This window comes from Coregonus lavaretus (genome assembly GCF_964263955.1).
Source record: "Coregonus lavaretus genome assembly, chromosome: 33".
NCBI classification, from domain to species: domain Eukaryota; kingdom Metazoa; phylum Chordata; class Actinopteri; order Salmoniformes; family Salmonidae; genus Coregonus; species Coregonus lavaretus.
Genome location: NC_140020.1, coordinates 1,325,311 through 1,343,198, shown reverse-complemented (window position 1 = coordinate 1,343,198; position 17,888 = coordinate 1,325,311). Strand labels below are relative to the sequence as shown.

At 43.7% G+C, this 17,888-nt stretch overlaps 1 protein-coding gene across 2 annotated transcripts in view; it reads right to left on the bottom strand.

Annotated features, from left to right (window-relative positions):
• LOC311108845 (dihydrolipoyllysine-residue succinyltransferase component of 2-oxoglutarate dehydrogenase complex, mitochondrial-like) overlaps positions 1 to 17,888 on the bottom strand; it is a 32,042-nt gene that overhangs the window by 12,458 nt on the left and 1,696 nt on the right. For both annotated transcript variants that reach the window (XR_014610555.1, XM_084151609.1), the window contains exons 2-14: positions 15,642 to 15,675; positions 14,649 to 14,691; positions 14,337 to 14,401; positions 14,167 to 14,241; positions 13,995 to 14,050; positions 13,717 to 13,825; positions 11,889 to 11,996; positions 11,705 to 11,778; positions 11,063 to 11,160; positions 9,854 to 9,984; positions 9,368 to 9,441; positions 8,991 to 9,074; positions 6,844 to 7,011 (exon numbers count right to left, since the gene is read on the bottom strand). Coding sequence is in view for 1 of the 2 variants with exons in the window: in XM_084151609.1 (XP_084007735.1) it covers positions 6,844 to 7,011; positions 8,991 to 9,074; positions 9,368 to 9,441; positions 9,854 to 9,984; positions 11,063 to 11,160; positions 11,705 to 11,778; positions 11,889 to 11,996; positions 13,717 to 13,825; positions 13,995 to 14,050; positions 14,167 to 14,241; positions 14,337 to 14,401; positions 14,649 to 14,691; positions 15,642 to 15,675 (1,119 nt within the window). In the remaining variant the exon portion in view is untranslated. The remainder of the gene's footprint in view (positions 1 to 6,843; positions 7,012 to 8,990; positions 9,075 to 9,367; positions 9,442 to 9,853; positions 9,985 to 11,062; positions 11,161 to 11,704; positions 11,779 to 11,888; positions 11,997 to 13,716; positions 13,826 to 13,994; positions 14,051 to 14,166; positions 14,242 to 14,336; positions 14,402 to 14,648; positions 14,692 to 15,641; positions 15,676 to 17,888) is intronic.

The window sequence follows — 17,888 nt, the reverse complement described above, 5'->3', positions numbered from 1 at the left end:
AGAGAAATAACTATACGGACAGGAGAGAGAGAGATAAATAACTATACGGTCAGGAGAGAGAGAGAAATAACTATACGGTCAGGAGAGAGAGAGAGAAATAACTATACGGTCAGGAGAGAGAGAGAGAGAAATAACTATATGGTCAGGAGAGAGAGAGAGAGAAATAACTATATGGTCAGGAGAGAGAGAGAATAACTATGTGGTCAGGAGAGAGAGAGAGAAATAACTATACGGTCAGGAGAGAGAGAAAAATAACTATACAGTCAGGAGAGAGAGAGAGAAATAACTATACGGTCAGGAGAGAGAGAGAGAGCGAAATAACTATACAGTCAGGAGAGAGAGAGCGAAATAACTATACGGTCAGGAGAGAGAGAGAAATAACTATACGGTCAGGAAAGAGAGAGAGAGAAATAACTATACAGTCAGGAGAGAGATAGAGAAATAAGTATACGGTCAGGAGAGAAAGAGAGAGAGAGAAAGAGAGAGAGATAACTATACAGTCAGGAGAGAGAGAGAGAGAAATAACTATACAGTCAGGAGAGAGAGAGAGAGAAATAACTATACAGTCAGGAGAGAGAGAGAGAAATAACTATACAGTCAAGAGAGAGAGAGAGAAATAACTATACAGTCAAGAGAGAGAGAGAGAAATAACTATACAGTCAAGAGAGAGAGAAATAACTATACAGTCAAGAGAGAGAGAGAGAAATAACTATACAGTCAGGAGAGAGAGAGAGAAATAACTATACAGTCAAGAGAGAGAGAGAGAAATAACTATTCAGTCAGGAGAGAGAGAGAGAGAAATAACTATTCAGTCAGGAGAGAGAGAGAGCGAAATAACTATACGGTCAGGAGAGAGAGAGAAACAACTATACGGTCAGGAGAGAGAGAGAAATAACTATAAGGTCAGGAGAGAGAGAGAAATAACTATACGGTCAGGAGAGAGAGAGAGAAATAACTATACGGTCAGGAGAGAGAGAGAGAGAAATAACTATACAGTCAGGAGAGAGAGAGAGAAATAACTATACGGTCAGGAGAGAGAGAGAGAGAAATAACTATACGGTCAGGAGAGAGAGAGAAACAACTATAAGGTCAGGAGAGAGAGAGAAATAACTATAAGGTCAGGAGAGAGAGAGAAATAACTATACGGTCAGGAGAGAGAGAGAGAAATAACTATACGGTCAGGAGAGAGAGAGAGAGAAATAACTATACAGTCAGGAGAGAGAGAGAGAGAAATAACTATAAGGTCAGGAGAGAGAGAAAGAAATAACTATACGTTCAGGAGAGAGAGAGCGAGAGAGAAATAACTATACAGTCAGGAGAGAGAGAGAGAGCGAAATAACTTTACAGTCAGGAGAGAGAGAGAGAGCGAAATAACTATACAGTCAGGAGAGAGAGAGAAATAACCATACAGTCAGGAGAGAGAGAGAGAGAGAGAGAGAGAGAGAGAGAGAGAGAGAGAGAGAGAGAGAGAGAGAGAGAGAGAGAGAGAGAGAAATAACTATACGGTCAAGAGAGAGAAATAACTATACGGACAGGAGAGAGAGAGAAATAACTATACGGTCAAGAGAGAGAGAGAGAGAAATATCTATACGGACAGGAGAGAGAGAGAGAGAGAGAAATAACTATACGGTCAGGAGAGAGATCGAGAGAGAGAGAGAGAAATAACTATACGGTCAGGAGAGAGAGAGAAATAACTATACGGTCAAGAGAGAGAAATAACTATACGGACAGGAGAGAGAGAGAGAGAGAGAAATAACTATACGGTCAGGTGAGAGAGAGAGAAATAACTATACGGTCAGGAGAGAGAGAGAGAGAGAGCGAAATAACTATACAGTCGGGAGAGAGATAAGAGAGAAATAACTATACGGTCAGGAGAGAGAGAGAGAGAGCGAAATAACTATACAGTCAGGAGAGGGAGAAAAATAACTATACGGTCAAGAGAGATAAATAACTATACGGACAGGAGAGAGAGAGAGAAATAACTATACGGTCAGGTGAGAGAGAGAGAAATAACTATACGGACAGGAGAGAGAGAGAGAGAGAGAGACATTTGAAATGTCTTTATTATTTTGAAACTTCTGAGTGTAATGTTTACTGTTAATATTTATTGTTTATTTCACTTTTGTTTACTATCTACTTCCCTTGCTTTGGCAATGTTAACATACGTTTCCCATGCCAATAAAGCCCTTAAATTGAAATTGAATTGAATTGAGAGAGAGAGAGAGAAATAACTATACGGTCAGGTGAGAGAGAGAGGGAGAAAAATAACTATATGTTCAGGAGAGAGAGAGAGAAATAACTATACAGTCAGGTGAGAGAGAGAGAGAAATAACTATACGGTCAGGAGAGAGAGAGAGAAATAACTATATAGTCAGGAGAGTGAGAGAGAGAAATAACTATACAGTCAGGAGAGAGAGAAATAACTATACCGGTCAGGAGAGAGAGAGAGAGAAATAACTATATAGTCAGGAGAGTGAGAGAGAGAAATAACTATACGGTCAGGAGAGTGAGAGAGAGAAATAACTATACGGTCAGGAGAGAGAGAGAGAAATAACTATACGGTCAGGAGAGAGAGAGAGAAATAACTATACGGTCAGGAGAGAGAGAGAGAAATAACTATACGGTCAGGAGAGAGAGAGAGAAATAACTATACGGTCAGGAGAGAGAGAGAGAAATAACTATACGGTCAGGAGAGAGAGAGAGAAATAACTATACGGTCAGGAGAGAGAGAGAGAAATAACTATACGGTCAGGAGAGAGAGAGAGAAATAACTATACGGTCAGGAGAGAGAGAGAGAAATAACTACTGTCAGGAGAGAGAGAGAGAAATAACTATACGGTCAGGAGAGAGAGAGAGAAATAACTATACGGTCAGGAGAGAGAGAGAGAAATAACTATACGGTCAGGAGAGAGAGAGAGAGAAATAACTATACGGTCAGGAGAGAGAGAGAAAAATAACTATACGGTCAGGAGAGAGAGACAACTCAACACACTTCATCACAGCAGAAATAACTACACATGACACTCCAACATTCTATGGCAGCCATGTTAGCGCCTCATTAACATTACATAGGGAATATTTAAATAATCCTATGTAACTGAATGTCCACAATTAGAGGCTGAGCTACTTCTAACTGTATATACACTGAGTGGACAAAACATTAAGAACACCTTCCTAATATTGCGTTGCAACCAACAAGCACACAAATCGAAATCGGATACAACAAAGAAAAACGTAGCTAGCTAGCATTTATTTGTTTTTGCAGAGACATTTGTTATTGAAAGCATCTGATGACCTAACGTGGTGAGTGATGAACATTAATTTATCTGGTCCCTACTGTTGTCATTACGCAAGTGGCTCTATGCTGTCAAATCCTCCCACATCAAATTTCTAGTTTGACCAGCTGTTTTCAGCAACTGATAATTTGGTTGTCATATTGGCAGATTTGCTAGCAATAAACTATTTAGCAAGCTTCTAGCATAGTGATTGATATGCAATGCGATCTCGTAATGAATAGTGTCGACGAGTGTCCTGACGAGAAATTGGGCATCATCAGCCCATTGTTATGGATCTATAGAACACAGCTTAAACAAACGCAAATGCAGATACTTCGCGGTTATTCTGGCTGCAGATGTCGTGACTGTGTTAGCCATAGCTAGTTGGCTAGCTAGCAAGCAAGGGATAAGAACGTTGCCAGCGAACCATGACAATGGAACATAAAGAAGTGGACAAGAAAAAAAATTATGCACGCATGACTGGAAGTCGCTTTGGATAAAAGCGTCTGCTAAATGGCATATTATATTATATTATAAAGAATGAACAACTGGGTCGCGTCCTTAAATATAGAATTAATGACTGGGTCACGTCCTTAAATATAGAACTAATCGAATGAACAACTGGGTCACCTCTCTAGCAACCAAAAGATGAGAAAGTACGAAATCTTATCAAAATGAAAATATCAAAGATTATTTATTTTTCTACCGTTAAATGTGTGCTTTAGTATTATTTTATGTGGTATAAGCAGGATAAACTCCAATGTTCTGTACACCGCCTTGGAAAAATGTACTCTGCAAAGGGGCTTGGCTCTGCCTCCGCTGCGTCATCCATTACTTCCAAGGTAATGTACAGAACGTCAGCGTTTATCCCAGCGTTCATGTGGGAACTCCTTCAAGACTGTTGGAAAAGCATTCCTCATGAAGCTGGTTGAGAGAATGCCAAGAGAGTGCAAAGCTGTCATCAAGGCTAAAGGGTGGCTACTTTGAAGAATCCAAAATATAAACTATATTTTGATTTGTTTAACACTTTTGTGGTTACTATGATTCCATATGTGTTATTTCATAGTTTTGATGTCTTCACTATTATTCTACAATGTAGAAAATAGTAAAAATAAAGAAACACCCTTGAATGAGTAGGTGTGTCCAAACATTTGACTGGTACTGTATTTATACAATGAGTTTACCAAACATTAAGAACACCTTCCTAATATTGAGTTTAACCACCCCCTTTTGCCCTCAGAACAGCCTCAATTTGTCGGGGGCGTGGACTCTACAAGGTGTTGAAAGCGTTCCACAGGGATGCCGGCCCATGTTGACTCCAATGATTCCCACAGTTGTGTGAGATTGGCTGGATGTCCTTTGGGTGGTGGACCATTCTTTGATACACACGGGAAACTGTTGAGCGTGAAAAACTCAGCAGCGTTGCAGTTCTTGACACAATCCGGTGCGCCTGGCACCTACTACCATACCCCGTTCACCCTCTGAATGGCACTTTACACAATCCATGTTTCAATTGTCTCAAGGCTTAAAAACCCTTCTTTAACCTGTCTCCTCCCCTTCATCTACACTGATTTGAAGTGGATTTAACAAGTGACATCAATAAGGGATCATAGCTTTCACCTGGATTCACCTGGTCAGTCTATGTCATAGAAAGAGCAGGTGTTCTTAATGTTTTCTATACTCAGTGTATGTAAACTCAGCAAAAAAAGAAACATCCCTTTTTCAGGACCCTGTCTTTCAAAGATAATTCGTAAAAAGCCAAATAACTTCACAGATCTTCATTGTAAAGGGTTTAAACACTGTTTCCCATGCTTGTTCAATGAACCATAAACAATTAATGAACATGCACCTGTGGAACGGTCGTTAAGACACTAACAGCTTACAGACTGTAGGCAATTAAGGTCACAGTTATGAAAACTTAGGACACTAAAGAGGCCTTTCTACTGACTCTGAAAAACACCAAAAGAAAGATGCCCAGGGTCCCTGCTCATCTGTGTGAACGTGCCTTAGGCATGCTGCAAGGAGGCATGAGGACTGCAGATGTGGCCAGGGCAATAAATTACAATATCCGTACTGTGAGACGCCTAAGACAGCACTACAGGGAGACAGGACGGACAGCTGATCATCCTCGCAGTGGCAGACCACGTGTAACATCACCTGCACAGTATCGGTACATCCGAACATCACACCTGCGGGACAGGTACAGGATGGCAACAACAACTGCCCGAGTTACACCAGGAACGCACAATCCCTCCATCAGTGCTCAGACTATAGTCAGAGAGGCTGGACTGAGGGCTTGTAGGCCTGTTGAGAGGCTGGACTGAGGGCTTGTAGGCCTGTTGTGAGGCTGGACTGAGGGCTTGTAGGCCTGTTGAGAGGCTGGACTGAGGGCTTGTAGGCCTGTTGTGAGGCTGGACTGAGGGCTTGTAGGCCTGTTGTGAGGCTGGACTGAGGGCTTGTAGGCCTGTTGTGAGGCTGGACTGAGGGCTTGTAGGCCTGTTGTGAGGCTGGACTGAGGGCTTGTAGGCCTGTTGTGAGGCTGGACTGAGGGCTTGTAGGCCTGTTGTGAGGCTGGACTGAGGGCTTGTAGGCCTGTTGTGAGGCTGGACTGAGGGCTTGTAGGCCTGTTGTGAGGCTGGACTGAGGGCTTGTAGGCCTGTTGTGAGGCTGGACTGAGGGCTTGTAGGCCTGTTGTGAGGCTGGACTGAGGGCTTGTAGGCCTGTTGTGAGGCTGGACTGAGGGCTTGTAGGCCTGTTGTGAGGCTGGACTGAGGGCTTGTAGGCCTGTTGTGAGGCTGGACTGAGGGCTTGTAGGCCTGTTGTGAGGCTGGACTGAGGGCTTGTAGGCCTGTTGTGAGGCTGGACTGAGGGCTTGTAGGCCTGTTGTGAGGCTGGACTGAGGGCTTGTAGGCCTGTTGTGAGGCTGGACTGAGGGCTTGTAGGCCTGTTGTGAGGCTGGACTGAGGGCTTGTAGGCCTGTTGTAAGGCAGGTCCTCAACAGACATCACCAGCATTCTAGGGCCATTCCGCCCAGAAATGTCTGGGAACTTGCAGGTGCCTTGGTGGAAGAGTGGGGTAACATCTCCCAGCAAGAACTGGCAAATCTGGTGCAGTCCATGAGGAGGAGATGCACTGCAGTACTTAACCCCCCCCCCCTTTGTTCAGGGACACATTATTCAATTTCTGTTAGTCACATGTCTGTGGAACTTGTTCAGTTTATGTCTCAGTTGTTGAATCTTGTTACGTTCATACACATATTTACACATTACACAGTTTGCTGAAAATAAACGCAGTTGACAGTGAGAGGACGTTTCTTTTTTTGCTGAGTTTATGTATGAATGTATGTATAATATCAGGAAAATATCACAATAATGAATATCAGGAAAATGAAATATACTGTAGCAGAGGTTGAAATAGATATTGAAACTATACAACTTTAGAAACAAACAAAAAAACTGTTTGCATAAATTAGCCTTTGGCTTCAAAATATTGTCCAATTCAACTTCTGGATTGAGATGAATTTCACTTGTTGACATACAGAAGTGAATGCACTGCGGGTGTGACCCACCTTGCCGCCGATGGCCACAGGCCTGTCGAAGATGCCGTGCATGCCCAGGATGGCAGACTGGGGTGGGTTGATGATGGGCGTGCCGAACATGGAACCGAACACTCCTCCGTTACTGATGGTGAAGGTCCCTCCATCCATGTCCTCCACAGCCAGCGTATTGTTACGAGCCTGGACAAAACACAGGAGTCAGTTGTCATTATTCCATTTGTTTCATTGATTACATTTTTATTTTTATTTTTAATGGAAGAAGTTCTTGGCGCCTTTGATCACAAGGTCATCATATTGATGTTGTGACAAAAGTAAGGCTCAACCTCGATCTCCTCCACAGCCAGCTCACTGTTACGAGCCTGGAGAAAACACAAGGGGTCAATCAAATCAAATTTGCCACGTGTGCCGAATACAACAGGTGTAGACCTTACAGTGAAATGCTTACTTACAAGCCCTTAACCAACAATGCAGTTTTAAGAAGAAAAAAAGTGTGAAGTAAAAAATAGATATGTTTAAATTTAAAAATATATATATATTTTAAAAAGAGCAGCAGTAAAATAAAATAACAGTAAGGAGGCTATATATACAGGGGGTACCGGTACAGAGTCAATGTGCGGAGGCACCGGTTAGTCGAGGTAATTGGGATAATGGTGTTGATGTGAGCCATGACCAGCCTTTCAAAGCACTTCATGGCTACAGACGTGAGTGCTACGGGTTGGTAGTCATTTAGGCAGGTTATCTTAGTGTTCTTGGGCACAGGGACTATGGTGGTCTGCTTGAAACATGTTGGTATTACAGACTCAGTCAGGGACATGTTGAAAATGTCAGTGAAGACACTTGCCAGTTGGTCAGCGCATGCTCGGAGTACACGTCCTGGTAATCCGTCTGGCCCTGTGAATGTTGACCTGCTTAAAAGTCTTACTCACATCGGCTATGGACAGCCGGAACAGCTGACGCTCTCATGCATGCTTCAGTGTTGCTTGCCTCGAAGCGAGCATAGAAGTGATTTAGCTCGTCTGGTAGGCTCGTGTCACTGGGCAGCTCGCAGCTTTGCTTCCCTGTGTAGTCTGTAATAGTGGCCGAATCGAGAACGAAGATAGTTTCGCCAATACCAGGTTAGTCTGGCTACATCCCTCACGACGCCAGGACAGCGGAGTCACTGACCACCTTCCAGAGACACTTGAAACCCTACCTCTTTAAGGAATACCTGGGATAGTATAAAAGTAATCCTTCTACCCCACCCCCCCCAATTTAAAAAATAAAATAAAAATATAAACAATTAATTGTCAAGTGGTTGTCCCACTGGCTATCATAAGGTGAATGCAGTACGATTCAATCTTAGTCCGGTATTTACTCTTTGCCTGTTTGATGGTTCGTCGGAGGGCATAGCGGGATTTCTTACAAGCATCCGGGTTAGAGTCCCGCTCCTTGAAAGCGGCAGCTCTACCCTTTAGCTCAGTGCGGATGTTGCCTGTAATCCATGGCTTCTGGTTGGGGTATGTACGTACGTCACTGTGGGGATGACGTCATCGATGCACTTATTGATGAAACCAGTGACTGATGTGGTAAACTCCTCAATGCCATCGGAAGAATTCCGGAACATATTCCAGTCTGTGCTATCAAAACGGTCCTGTAGCTTAGCATCTGCATCATTTGACCACTTCCTTATTAACCAAGTCACTGGTGCTTCCTGCTTTAGTTTTTGCTTATAAGCAGGAATCAGGAGGATAGAGTTATGGTTAGATTTGCCAAATGGAGGGCGAGGGAGAGCTTTGTACGCGTCTCTGTGTGTGGAGTAAAGGTGGTCTAGAGTTTTTTTCCTCTTGTTGCACATTTAACATGCTGGTTGAAATTAGGTAGAACGGATTTAAGTTTCCCTGCATTAAAGTCCCCGGCCACTAGGAGCGCTGCCTCTGGATGAGCGTTTTCCTGTTTGCTTATGACCTTATACAGCTCATTGAGTGGAATCTTAGTGCCAGCATTGGTTTGTGGTGGTTAATAGACAGCCACAAAATATATAGAAGAAAACTCTCTTGGCATATATTATTATTTTTATAAAATCATTGTCATGACGAAGGTAAAGCACAACCTTTTAGCTGATGTATCTTATGTCTACAATAGTGAGACTCATTCATCCCATTCAAACAAAGCTTTCTTACCTTCTCTCCCAGACCGTTGATGGTTTTCTCAATGTCAGCAAAGTTCATGGTCTCTACGTTGCGAATAACCGGTACAACCAGTCCCTGGTGAAGAGGAGCAGGTGAGACCACATATACAAGCAAGAGACCCATAACTTTCTGATTAAAACACCAACAAACAGAACAGACACAACCAACCCAGTCAACACCACACAATGATACAAGGAGCTCCAGCCCTTCAGAAAAAATATAATATATATTTTTGAATGTATAGATTAGGTCACGCCTCCCACCAACAACCCTAGACCCAGACATGACAATTAGGGGCAGCTACAAAAATATAGGTTCATAGTTAAGAGAACATAGAATGTATAGGTCACACGTCCTCGATGCCTTACCTTGGGAGTGGCCACAGCCACACTGATGTCAACATAATCCCTGTAAACGATCTCTTTGGTTGTATCATCGATCACTGGGGAGAGCAAGAAAGAAATATGATCAGTCATTCTCACATTTTCACTTCAATGCCATTAGCGTTTCATCCAACGCACATACATTCTGGGCTCTCTGGTATAAAGAAATTGGGTTAGAAATCTCAAATCAATTATGAGTTGGTGTATAAAGCTTCCTCACAGAAACAGAATGGCACAAAACTTCATCAAAGCCAGTTTACTTTAACATGTAACCGTTTAAATAAGTGTCTGTGGTGTTGGAAGCAGGGTAAAAAAAAGATATTCAGGTAATTTTTTTAGTAAATTCCCTAGTTTTCTAGAAATCCTGGTTCGAGGATTCTGGATTTCCTGCTTATTCCCTGCTGATTCTGGGAATTTTCCAAACAGGATTTCTGGAAAACCTTAGCTGGGAGAAAGAGGGAAAGTCTTAACCTCCGTTGACAGAAGGCTGGTCCATGAGAGCATGGGCTGAAGCCTTAACGAAGGCTGACATGAAGCCAAGCTTGATGTTATGTCTCTTCAGGAAAGCATCTTTATGGAGAGTCCTCATCTCCTGGATGTTGCTATGGAGGGAGGGGAGAGAAGAACCGTTAAAGCAGGGTGTGTGTGTGTCTGTAGGAAAGCATCTTTATGGAGTTTTCCCCATCTCCTGGATGTTGCTGTGGACGGACTGGGCCCTTTTTTGGAAAACATGCCATTTTGAAGTGTCTGTATGTCTATGTATCTGTATGGTGGCAGCCATTTTGAAGTGTCTGTATGTCTATGTATCTGTATGGTGGCAGCCATTTTGAAGTGTCTGTATGTCTATGTATCTGTATGGTGGCAGCCATTTTGAAGTGTCTGTATGTCTATGTATCTGTTTGGTGGCAGCCATTTTGAAGTGTCTGTATGTCTATGTATCTGTATGGTGGCAGCCATTTTGAAGTGTCTGTATGTCTATGTATCTGTATGGTGGCAGCCATTTTGAAGTGTCTGTATGTCTATGTATCTGTATGGTGGCAGGCATTTTGAAGTGTCTGTATGTCTATGTATCTGTATGGTGGCAGCCATTTTGAAGTGTCTGTATGTCTATGTATCTGTATGGTGGCAGCCATTTTGAAGTGTCTGTATGTCTATGTATCTGTATGGTGGCAGCCATTTTGAAGTGTCTGTATGTCTATGTATCTGTATGGTGGCAGCCATTTTGAAGTGTCTGTATGTCTATGTATCTGTATGGTGGCAGCCATTTTGAAGTGTCTGTATGTCTATGTATCTGTATGGTGGCAGCCATTTTGAAGTGTCTGTATGTCTATGTATCTGTATGGTGGCAGCCATTTTGAAGTGTCTGTATGTCTATGTATCTGTATGGTGGCAGCCATTTTGAAGTGTCTGTATGTCTATGTATCTGTATGGTGGCAGCCATTTTGAAGTGTCTGTATGTCTATGTATCTGTATGGTGGCAGCCATTTTGAAGTGTCTGTATGTCTATGTATCTGTATGGTGGCAGCCATTTTGAAGTGTCTGTATGTCTATGTATCTGGATGGTGGCATGTGCAGCCCTGAAACCACTGGACCTTCAGGGATGAATAAAGTTGAATAAAGTGATATTGTATTAATATGGTATTGGACACCAACAGCAGCATTGGGATTGCATTGTCTCACCTCATGTCTATCTCGTTGAAGGTGGTGAGCATGGCACAGGTCTCCTGAGCCTCCTTCAGCCTCTGGGCGATCCTCAGCCTCATACGATTCATCTTCACCTGGAGGATTACCGAGACAATTGGTTGGTTGGTGATTGGACACATCTGTATGGTTTCTCAATAAACGAGGGCAAGACACTCCTCTTGGTTTGAAACCAACCTAAGGCCTTTCCCTGCTATTTCATCTGGTTCTGTTAGTATGGGAGTGTTGACCTAAGGCTGACCTGGTGTGGAGAGGTCTCACCCTGCTATTTCATCTTGTTCTGTTAGTATGGGAGTGTTGACCTAAGGCTGACCTGGTGTGGAGAGGTCTTACCCTGCTATTTCATCTAGTTCTGTTAGTATGGGAGTGTTGACCTAAAGCTGACCTGGTGTGGAGAGGTCTTACCCTGCTATTTCATCTTGTTCTGTTAGTATGGGAGTGTTGACCTAAGGCTGACCTGGTGTGGAGAGGTCTTACCCTGCTATTTCATCTAGTTCTGTTAGTATGGGAGTGTTGACCTAAAGCTGACCTGGTGTGGAGAGGTCTTACCCTGCTATTTCATCTAGTTCTGTTAGTATGGGAGTGTTGACCTAAGGCTGACCTGGTGTGGAGAGGTCTTACCCTGCTCTCTTTCCTGGTCCCATGAGCTGCTGGTGCTGCTGCTGGTGCTGCTGCAGTGGGCTTGACCGCAGAAACTAAAGAGAGAAAATATTATAATGATCAACGTAAATGTAAGTTTTTTAATTATTCTACTAAGGTTTAACATGAATGCAATGTTTGTTTCCAACAGCAGCTGACGACGTACCAGGTTTGGCTTGTGCTGCTTGTGCTGGCATGGTGGGTACCGGGGGCATGGCGACAGGGATGGAGGCCGGGGTTGGGGTTGGGGCGGAGGCGGCTGCGGCTGTTGCAGCTGACCAGAGAAGAAGAAGAAGAGACACTCAGACCTAGCTACAGATTGCTACACCAGATAATGTGATATAACCAAAGCTTGTTGGTATCCATGACTGGGCGTTACAGGTTTGCCTATTTATCGTTCTCGATTCGGCCAAACATGCATCTTTTAAAATCTCTGTGTCCATTTGCAGGTGGTGCGTTTGAATTTATTAATATAAATACATGTTTTGCCATCTTCTCTAGTTCACATGGGGGTGGATCCACTTGTCTCAATCGATTTGAAATGGACAAGATGGCGGCGTACACATTGTTGGATTACTTAATGGAGCAAAATTACATTTTATTTTAATAACGGAGCCTTTTCTAAATTCAAGCACACTACCTGTAACTGGACAGATTTTAGAAGATGCATGTTTGGCCGAATCGAGAACGAAGATAGTATCGCCAATACCAGGTTAGTCTGGCTACATCCCCCACGACGCCAGGACAGCGGAGTCACTGACCACCTTCCGGAGACACTTGAAACCCCACCTCTTTAAGGAATACCTGGGATAGTATAAAAGTAATCCTTCTAACCCCCCCCACCCCCACCCCCACACCTGGACTACTGTTCAGTCTTGTGGTCAGGTGCCACAAAGAGGGGACATAGGAAAATTACAATTGGCTCCGAACAAGGCAGCACGGCTGGCCTTTAAACATACACGGGGAGCTAACATTAATGATATGCATATACATCTCTCATGGCTCAAAGTGGAGGAGAGATTGACTTCATCACTACTTATTTTTGTAAGAAGTGTTGACATGCTGAATGCACCGAGGTGTCTGTTTAAACTACTAGCTCAGACACCCATGCATACCCCACAAGACATGCCACCAGAGGTCTCTTCACAGTCCCCAAGTCCAGATCAGACTATGGGAGGCGCACAGTACTACATAGAGCCATGACTACATGGAACTCTATTCCACATCAGGTAACTGATGCAAGCAGGAAAATTAGATTTTAAAAAACAGGTAAAAATACACCTTATGGAACAGCGGGGACTGTGAAGCAACACAAACATAGGCACAGACACATGCACACACACACACGATAACATACGCACTATACACACACGTACACATGGATTTTGTACTGTAGATATGTGGTAGTGGAGTAGGTGCCTGAGGGCACACAGTGTGTTGTTAAATCTGTTGTGAATGTATTGTAATGTTTTTTTTAATGGTATAACTACCTTAATTTTGCCGGACCCCAGGAAGAGTAGCTGATGCCTTGGCAGGAACTAATGGGATCCGTAATAAATACAAATCAGGAAGATGTTCCTAATGTTTTGTCCACTTAGTGTATGTGTACTGGACGTATCAGTGTGTGTCTATGTCACAGGTGTGACCAATTGCCCTCGGCAAGCAAGTTTCCCTATTGGCTCATTGTGCTGATCACATGATTTCAGATTCAAGCAGTAGAATCAGTGTATCTCATTTTTTGATTTCTACTAAAGTTAAGATGAATGCAATGTACATTTATATCAGCAGCTAACTACGTACCAAACCTAGCTGCAGATTGTTACACCAGATAATGTGATAAAACCAAAGATTTCTGGTATCCGTTCCCGGCCGTTACAGGTTTGCCCCCCCCAACAAAAAAACAACATAGCCAGAGATGTTTAAACTAACCTGGTATTGTTGGAACAGGAAAATAACACTTGGATGAGAGACAAAGATGGAGAGAGAAAGTGTACCTCCTTTTTTGAGTTTGAAGAGGGGATTCCCGGCCTCTACCCTCCCTCCATCTGGCACAAGGAGCTCCGTGATCACACCGGCCGCCGGAGACGGCACCTGCAACGAGGTCTGAGAGAAAACCATACACACAGTTATTCAAATTACAAACTTACGGCATTTCAGCATTTGATAGCTTGACTTTTCCTAAATATTTGATCATCAATGCCATCTCTTTATTCCTCAAAGTGTTTTTAAACAGTTAAAAGGCTATATTGTGACTTCTCAATGTATTCAGTACCTTGTCAGTCTCGATCTCACACACCACCTCATCCTCTTTCACTGAATCTCCAACAGCTGGGAAAGACCAAAGGAAGGTATTATTGACCTGCACAAAACCTCCATGGCAACAAGAAAGTAAACATGAGCCGAGTTGATTTTCCTGAGACCCCCCCCCCCAAAAAAAACCCTACCTTTCTCCCACCTGACGTCCCCTTCTGTGATCGACTCAGAGAACGGAGGGGTGTTGACGGTGACAACGTCATCCCCTGATCAAAAACAAAGACGTCAGACAGATTTTTATTTAAAAACAGTGACTTGTTTAACGCACAGGGAAAGACAAGAGAGGTGTTTGAATACATACTGCGTGCTGCAGACGTCTTGAAGTATCTGACGTGGAAGACAACAATTGATGACGGAAATTCACATCTGAAACAGAGGACGAAAACCTGTTTATTATGGAGCAGCCTATAAAGTAGCCTCTCTTGTAAAACAAGGGGCTTAAAACTAGTGCAACACACATTCAAATCCTCTCAAATATAATTAATGTAACTGAAACATTTTCTGTAGCAAACAAAAATGCATGGGGAATCTTCAGATGACTCCAGATTTGTTTGTCAGCCTGTCTGAGGCAAAACATACTGAGATAAACCCAGGACCAAGAGAGGACACTTACAACTGACTGTTCCTGTAGACAATCCTGTTGCCAGCGGAGAGGCCTTCAAAAAGAGATAAAAGAAGAGGAAGAGAGAGGAGGGAGAAAGAGCAGGAGAGAGAGCAGGAGAGAGCGGGGAGAGGGAGGGAGAGAGGAGGGAGAGAGAAAGAAAGAGAGGAGAGAGGGAGAGAGGGAGGGAGAGAGAGAAAGAAAGAGAGGAGAGAAAGGAGGGGGAGAGAAAGAGAGAGAGGAGGGAGAGCGAGAGAGAGGGAGGGAGAGAGGAGGGAGGGAGAAAGAGAGAGAGGAGGGAGGGAGAGAGAAGGAGAGAGAGAGGAGGGAGAGAGAGAGAGGAGGGGGAGAGAGACAGAGAGTGGAGGGAGAGAGGAGGGGGAGATAGAGAGAGGAGGGTGGGAGAGAGAGAGGAGGGAGAGCGAGAGAACGAAAGAAAAGGGAGAGAGGAAGAGGAAGAAAGAGAGGGAGAAGAAGAGCGGGAGAGAGAAAAATAGAGCGATAGAAAGAGGAGAGAAAAAGGAGAGAGTGAAAGAGGGGGAGAGAGAGAGCGGAAGAGAAAGAGAGAGGGGAATTGAGGATATTATTATTAGTCTTATTAACAGAGTGATAACCACTGTTGAATCAGTTTATTCTTGAGAACCCTGGGTGTATAGCTACATAAACAGCTCCTTGATGATGGAGCATATTTATCCACTTACAGGCCCTTCAGTGCTCTTTGATACTTAATGGACATTACAGTCTTCTGAGCCATGAATCACCATCCATACACAGCATGTTTATTCAGATTTATAAACCAGAACAAAGGCCAATGATCTTACATTAGTCCTGGGTGGGCCGTGTTAATCAGGCATAAAACGGACTCAAAACTGTGAAAGGCTTACCTGGAAAGATTGTTTTTCGTTGCAAAAAGTTTTGTTACGGTGTGCACTAACAAAGAGGAGGACCCTGTACCGCTCAACCCTAACGAACTGTGCAGAGAAAGAGAGAGGACGACCTGCTCACCTGAAGCAGTCCTTCCAGCCAGAACATTATTCCCCTGAAAAGAAATGTTTAAGGTAGAAAGTTAAATGTCCTGTTTAATTCTCCACTGGGCCGCATCAGAATCAATAAGGCCTACATATTAATTCTATATGTTTGCTTGCATGAAGTTTCCTTTGAATCTATAGCAGTTGAGGCAAATAGCATACTGCTCCGGTGTGTTAGATTAAATATATCCTAACACTACCTCCTATTGGCCTAACACTACCTCCTAATCCTACCTCCTATAGGCCTAACACTACCTCCTAACACTACCTCCTATAGGCCTAACACTACCTCCTAACACTACCTCCTATAGGCCTAACACTACCTACTATAGGCCTAACACTACCTCCTATAGGCCTAACACTACCTCCTATAGGCCTAACACTACCTACTAACACTACCTCTATAGGCCTAACACTACCTCCTATAGGCCTAACACTACCTCCTATAGGCCTAACAATACCTCCTATAGGCCTAACACTACCTCCTAACACTACCTCCTATAGGCCTAACACTACTTCCTATAGGCCTAACACTACCTCCTATAGGCCTAACACTACCTACTAACACTACCTCCTATAGGCCTAACACTACCTCCTATAGGCCTAACAATACCTCCTATAGGCCTAACACTACCTACTAACACTACCTCCTATAGGCCTAACACTACCTCCTATAGGCCTAACACTACCTCCTACAGGCCTAACACTACCTACTAACACTACCTCCTATAGGCCTAACACTACCCCCTAACACTACCTCCTATAGGCCTAACACTACCCCCTAACACTACCTCCTATAGGCCTAACACTACCTCCTAACACTACCTCCTATAGGCCTAACACTACCTCCTAACACTACCTCCTATAGGCCTAACACTACCTCCTATAGGCCTAACACTACCTACTAACACTACCTCCTATAGGCCTAACACTACCTCCTATAACTACCTCCTATAGGCCTAACACTACCTCCTATAGGCCTAACACTACCTCCTAACACTACCTCCTATAGGCCTAACACTACTTCCTATAGGCCTAACACTACCTCCTATAGGCTTAACACTACCTCCTATAGGCCTAACACTACCTACTAACACTACCTCCTATAGGCCTAACACTACCTCCTATAGGCCTAACACTACCTCCTATAGGCCTAACACTACCTCCTATAGGCCTAACACTACCTCCTAACACTACCTCCTATAGGCCTAACACTACCTACTAACACTACCTCCTATAGGCCTAACACTACCTCCTATAGGCCTAACTACCTCCTAACACTACCTCCTATAGGCCTAACACTACCTCCTAACACTACCTCCTAACACTACCTCCTATAGGCCTAACACTACCTACTAACACTACCTCCTATAGGCCTAACACTACCTCCTATAGGCCTAACACTACCTCCTATAGGCCTAACACTACCTCCTATAGGCCTAACACTACCTCCTAACACTACCTCCTATAGGCCTAACACTACCTCCTAACACTACCTCCTATAGGCCCAACACTACCTCCTAACACTACCTCCTATAGGCCTAACACTACTTCCTATAGGCCTAACACTACCTCCTATAGGCCTAACACTACCTCCTATAGGCCTAACACTACCTCCTAACACTACCTCCTATAGTTATAGGGGGCAGGTAGCCTACCGGTTAGAGCGTTGGGCCAATAACCGAAAGGTCGCTGGTTCAAATACCCGAGCCGTCAAGGTGAAAAATATGTATTGTGTCCTTGAGCAAGGTTCCCTCTTCCCTTCTCCTTTGATACAGGTTATGCCCTCTTCCCTTCACCTTTGATACAGGTTATCCCCTCTTCCCTTCACCTTTGATACAGGTTATCCCCTCTTTCCTTCACCTTTGATACAGGTTATCCCCTCTTTCCTTCACCTTTGATACAGGTTATCCCCTCTTTCCTTCACCTTTGATACAGGTTATCCCCTCTTTCCTTCACCTTTGATACAGGTTATCCCCTCTTCCCTTCACCTTTGATACAGGTTATCCCCGCTTTCCTTTATCTTTTTTCAGTCTATGGTTTTCATCTGTAGTACCCCATCACCTAACAACAAACCTTCATACAATACAATTACTGGATAACTTTTCCTCTCGACAAAAAGGGATCACCTACGCAGTCACAAAACAAGTGGATGGTTACGCCAGTTGAACTGGTTGCTGTTCAAACAAACATTTGATGAAATGCATGCAATATGATCCTGCAC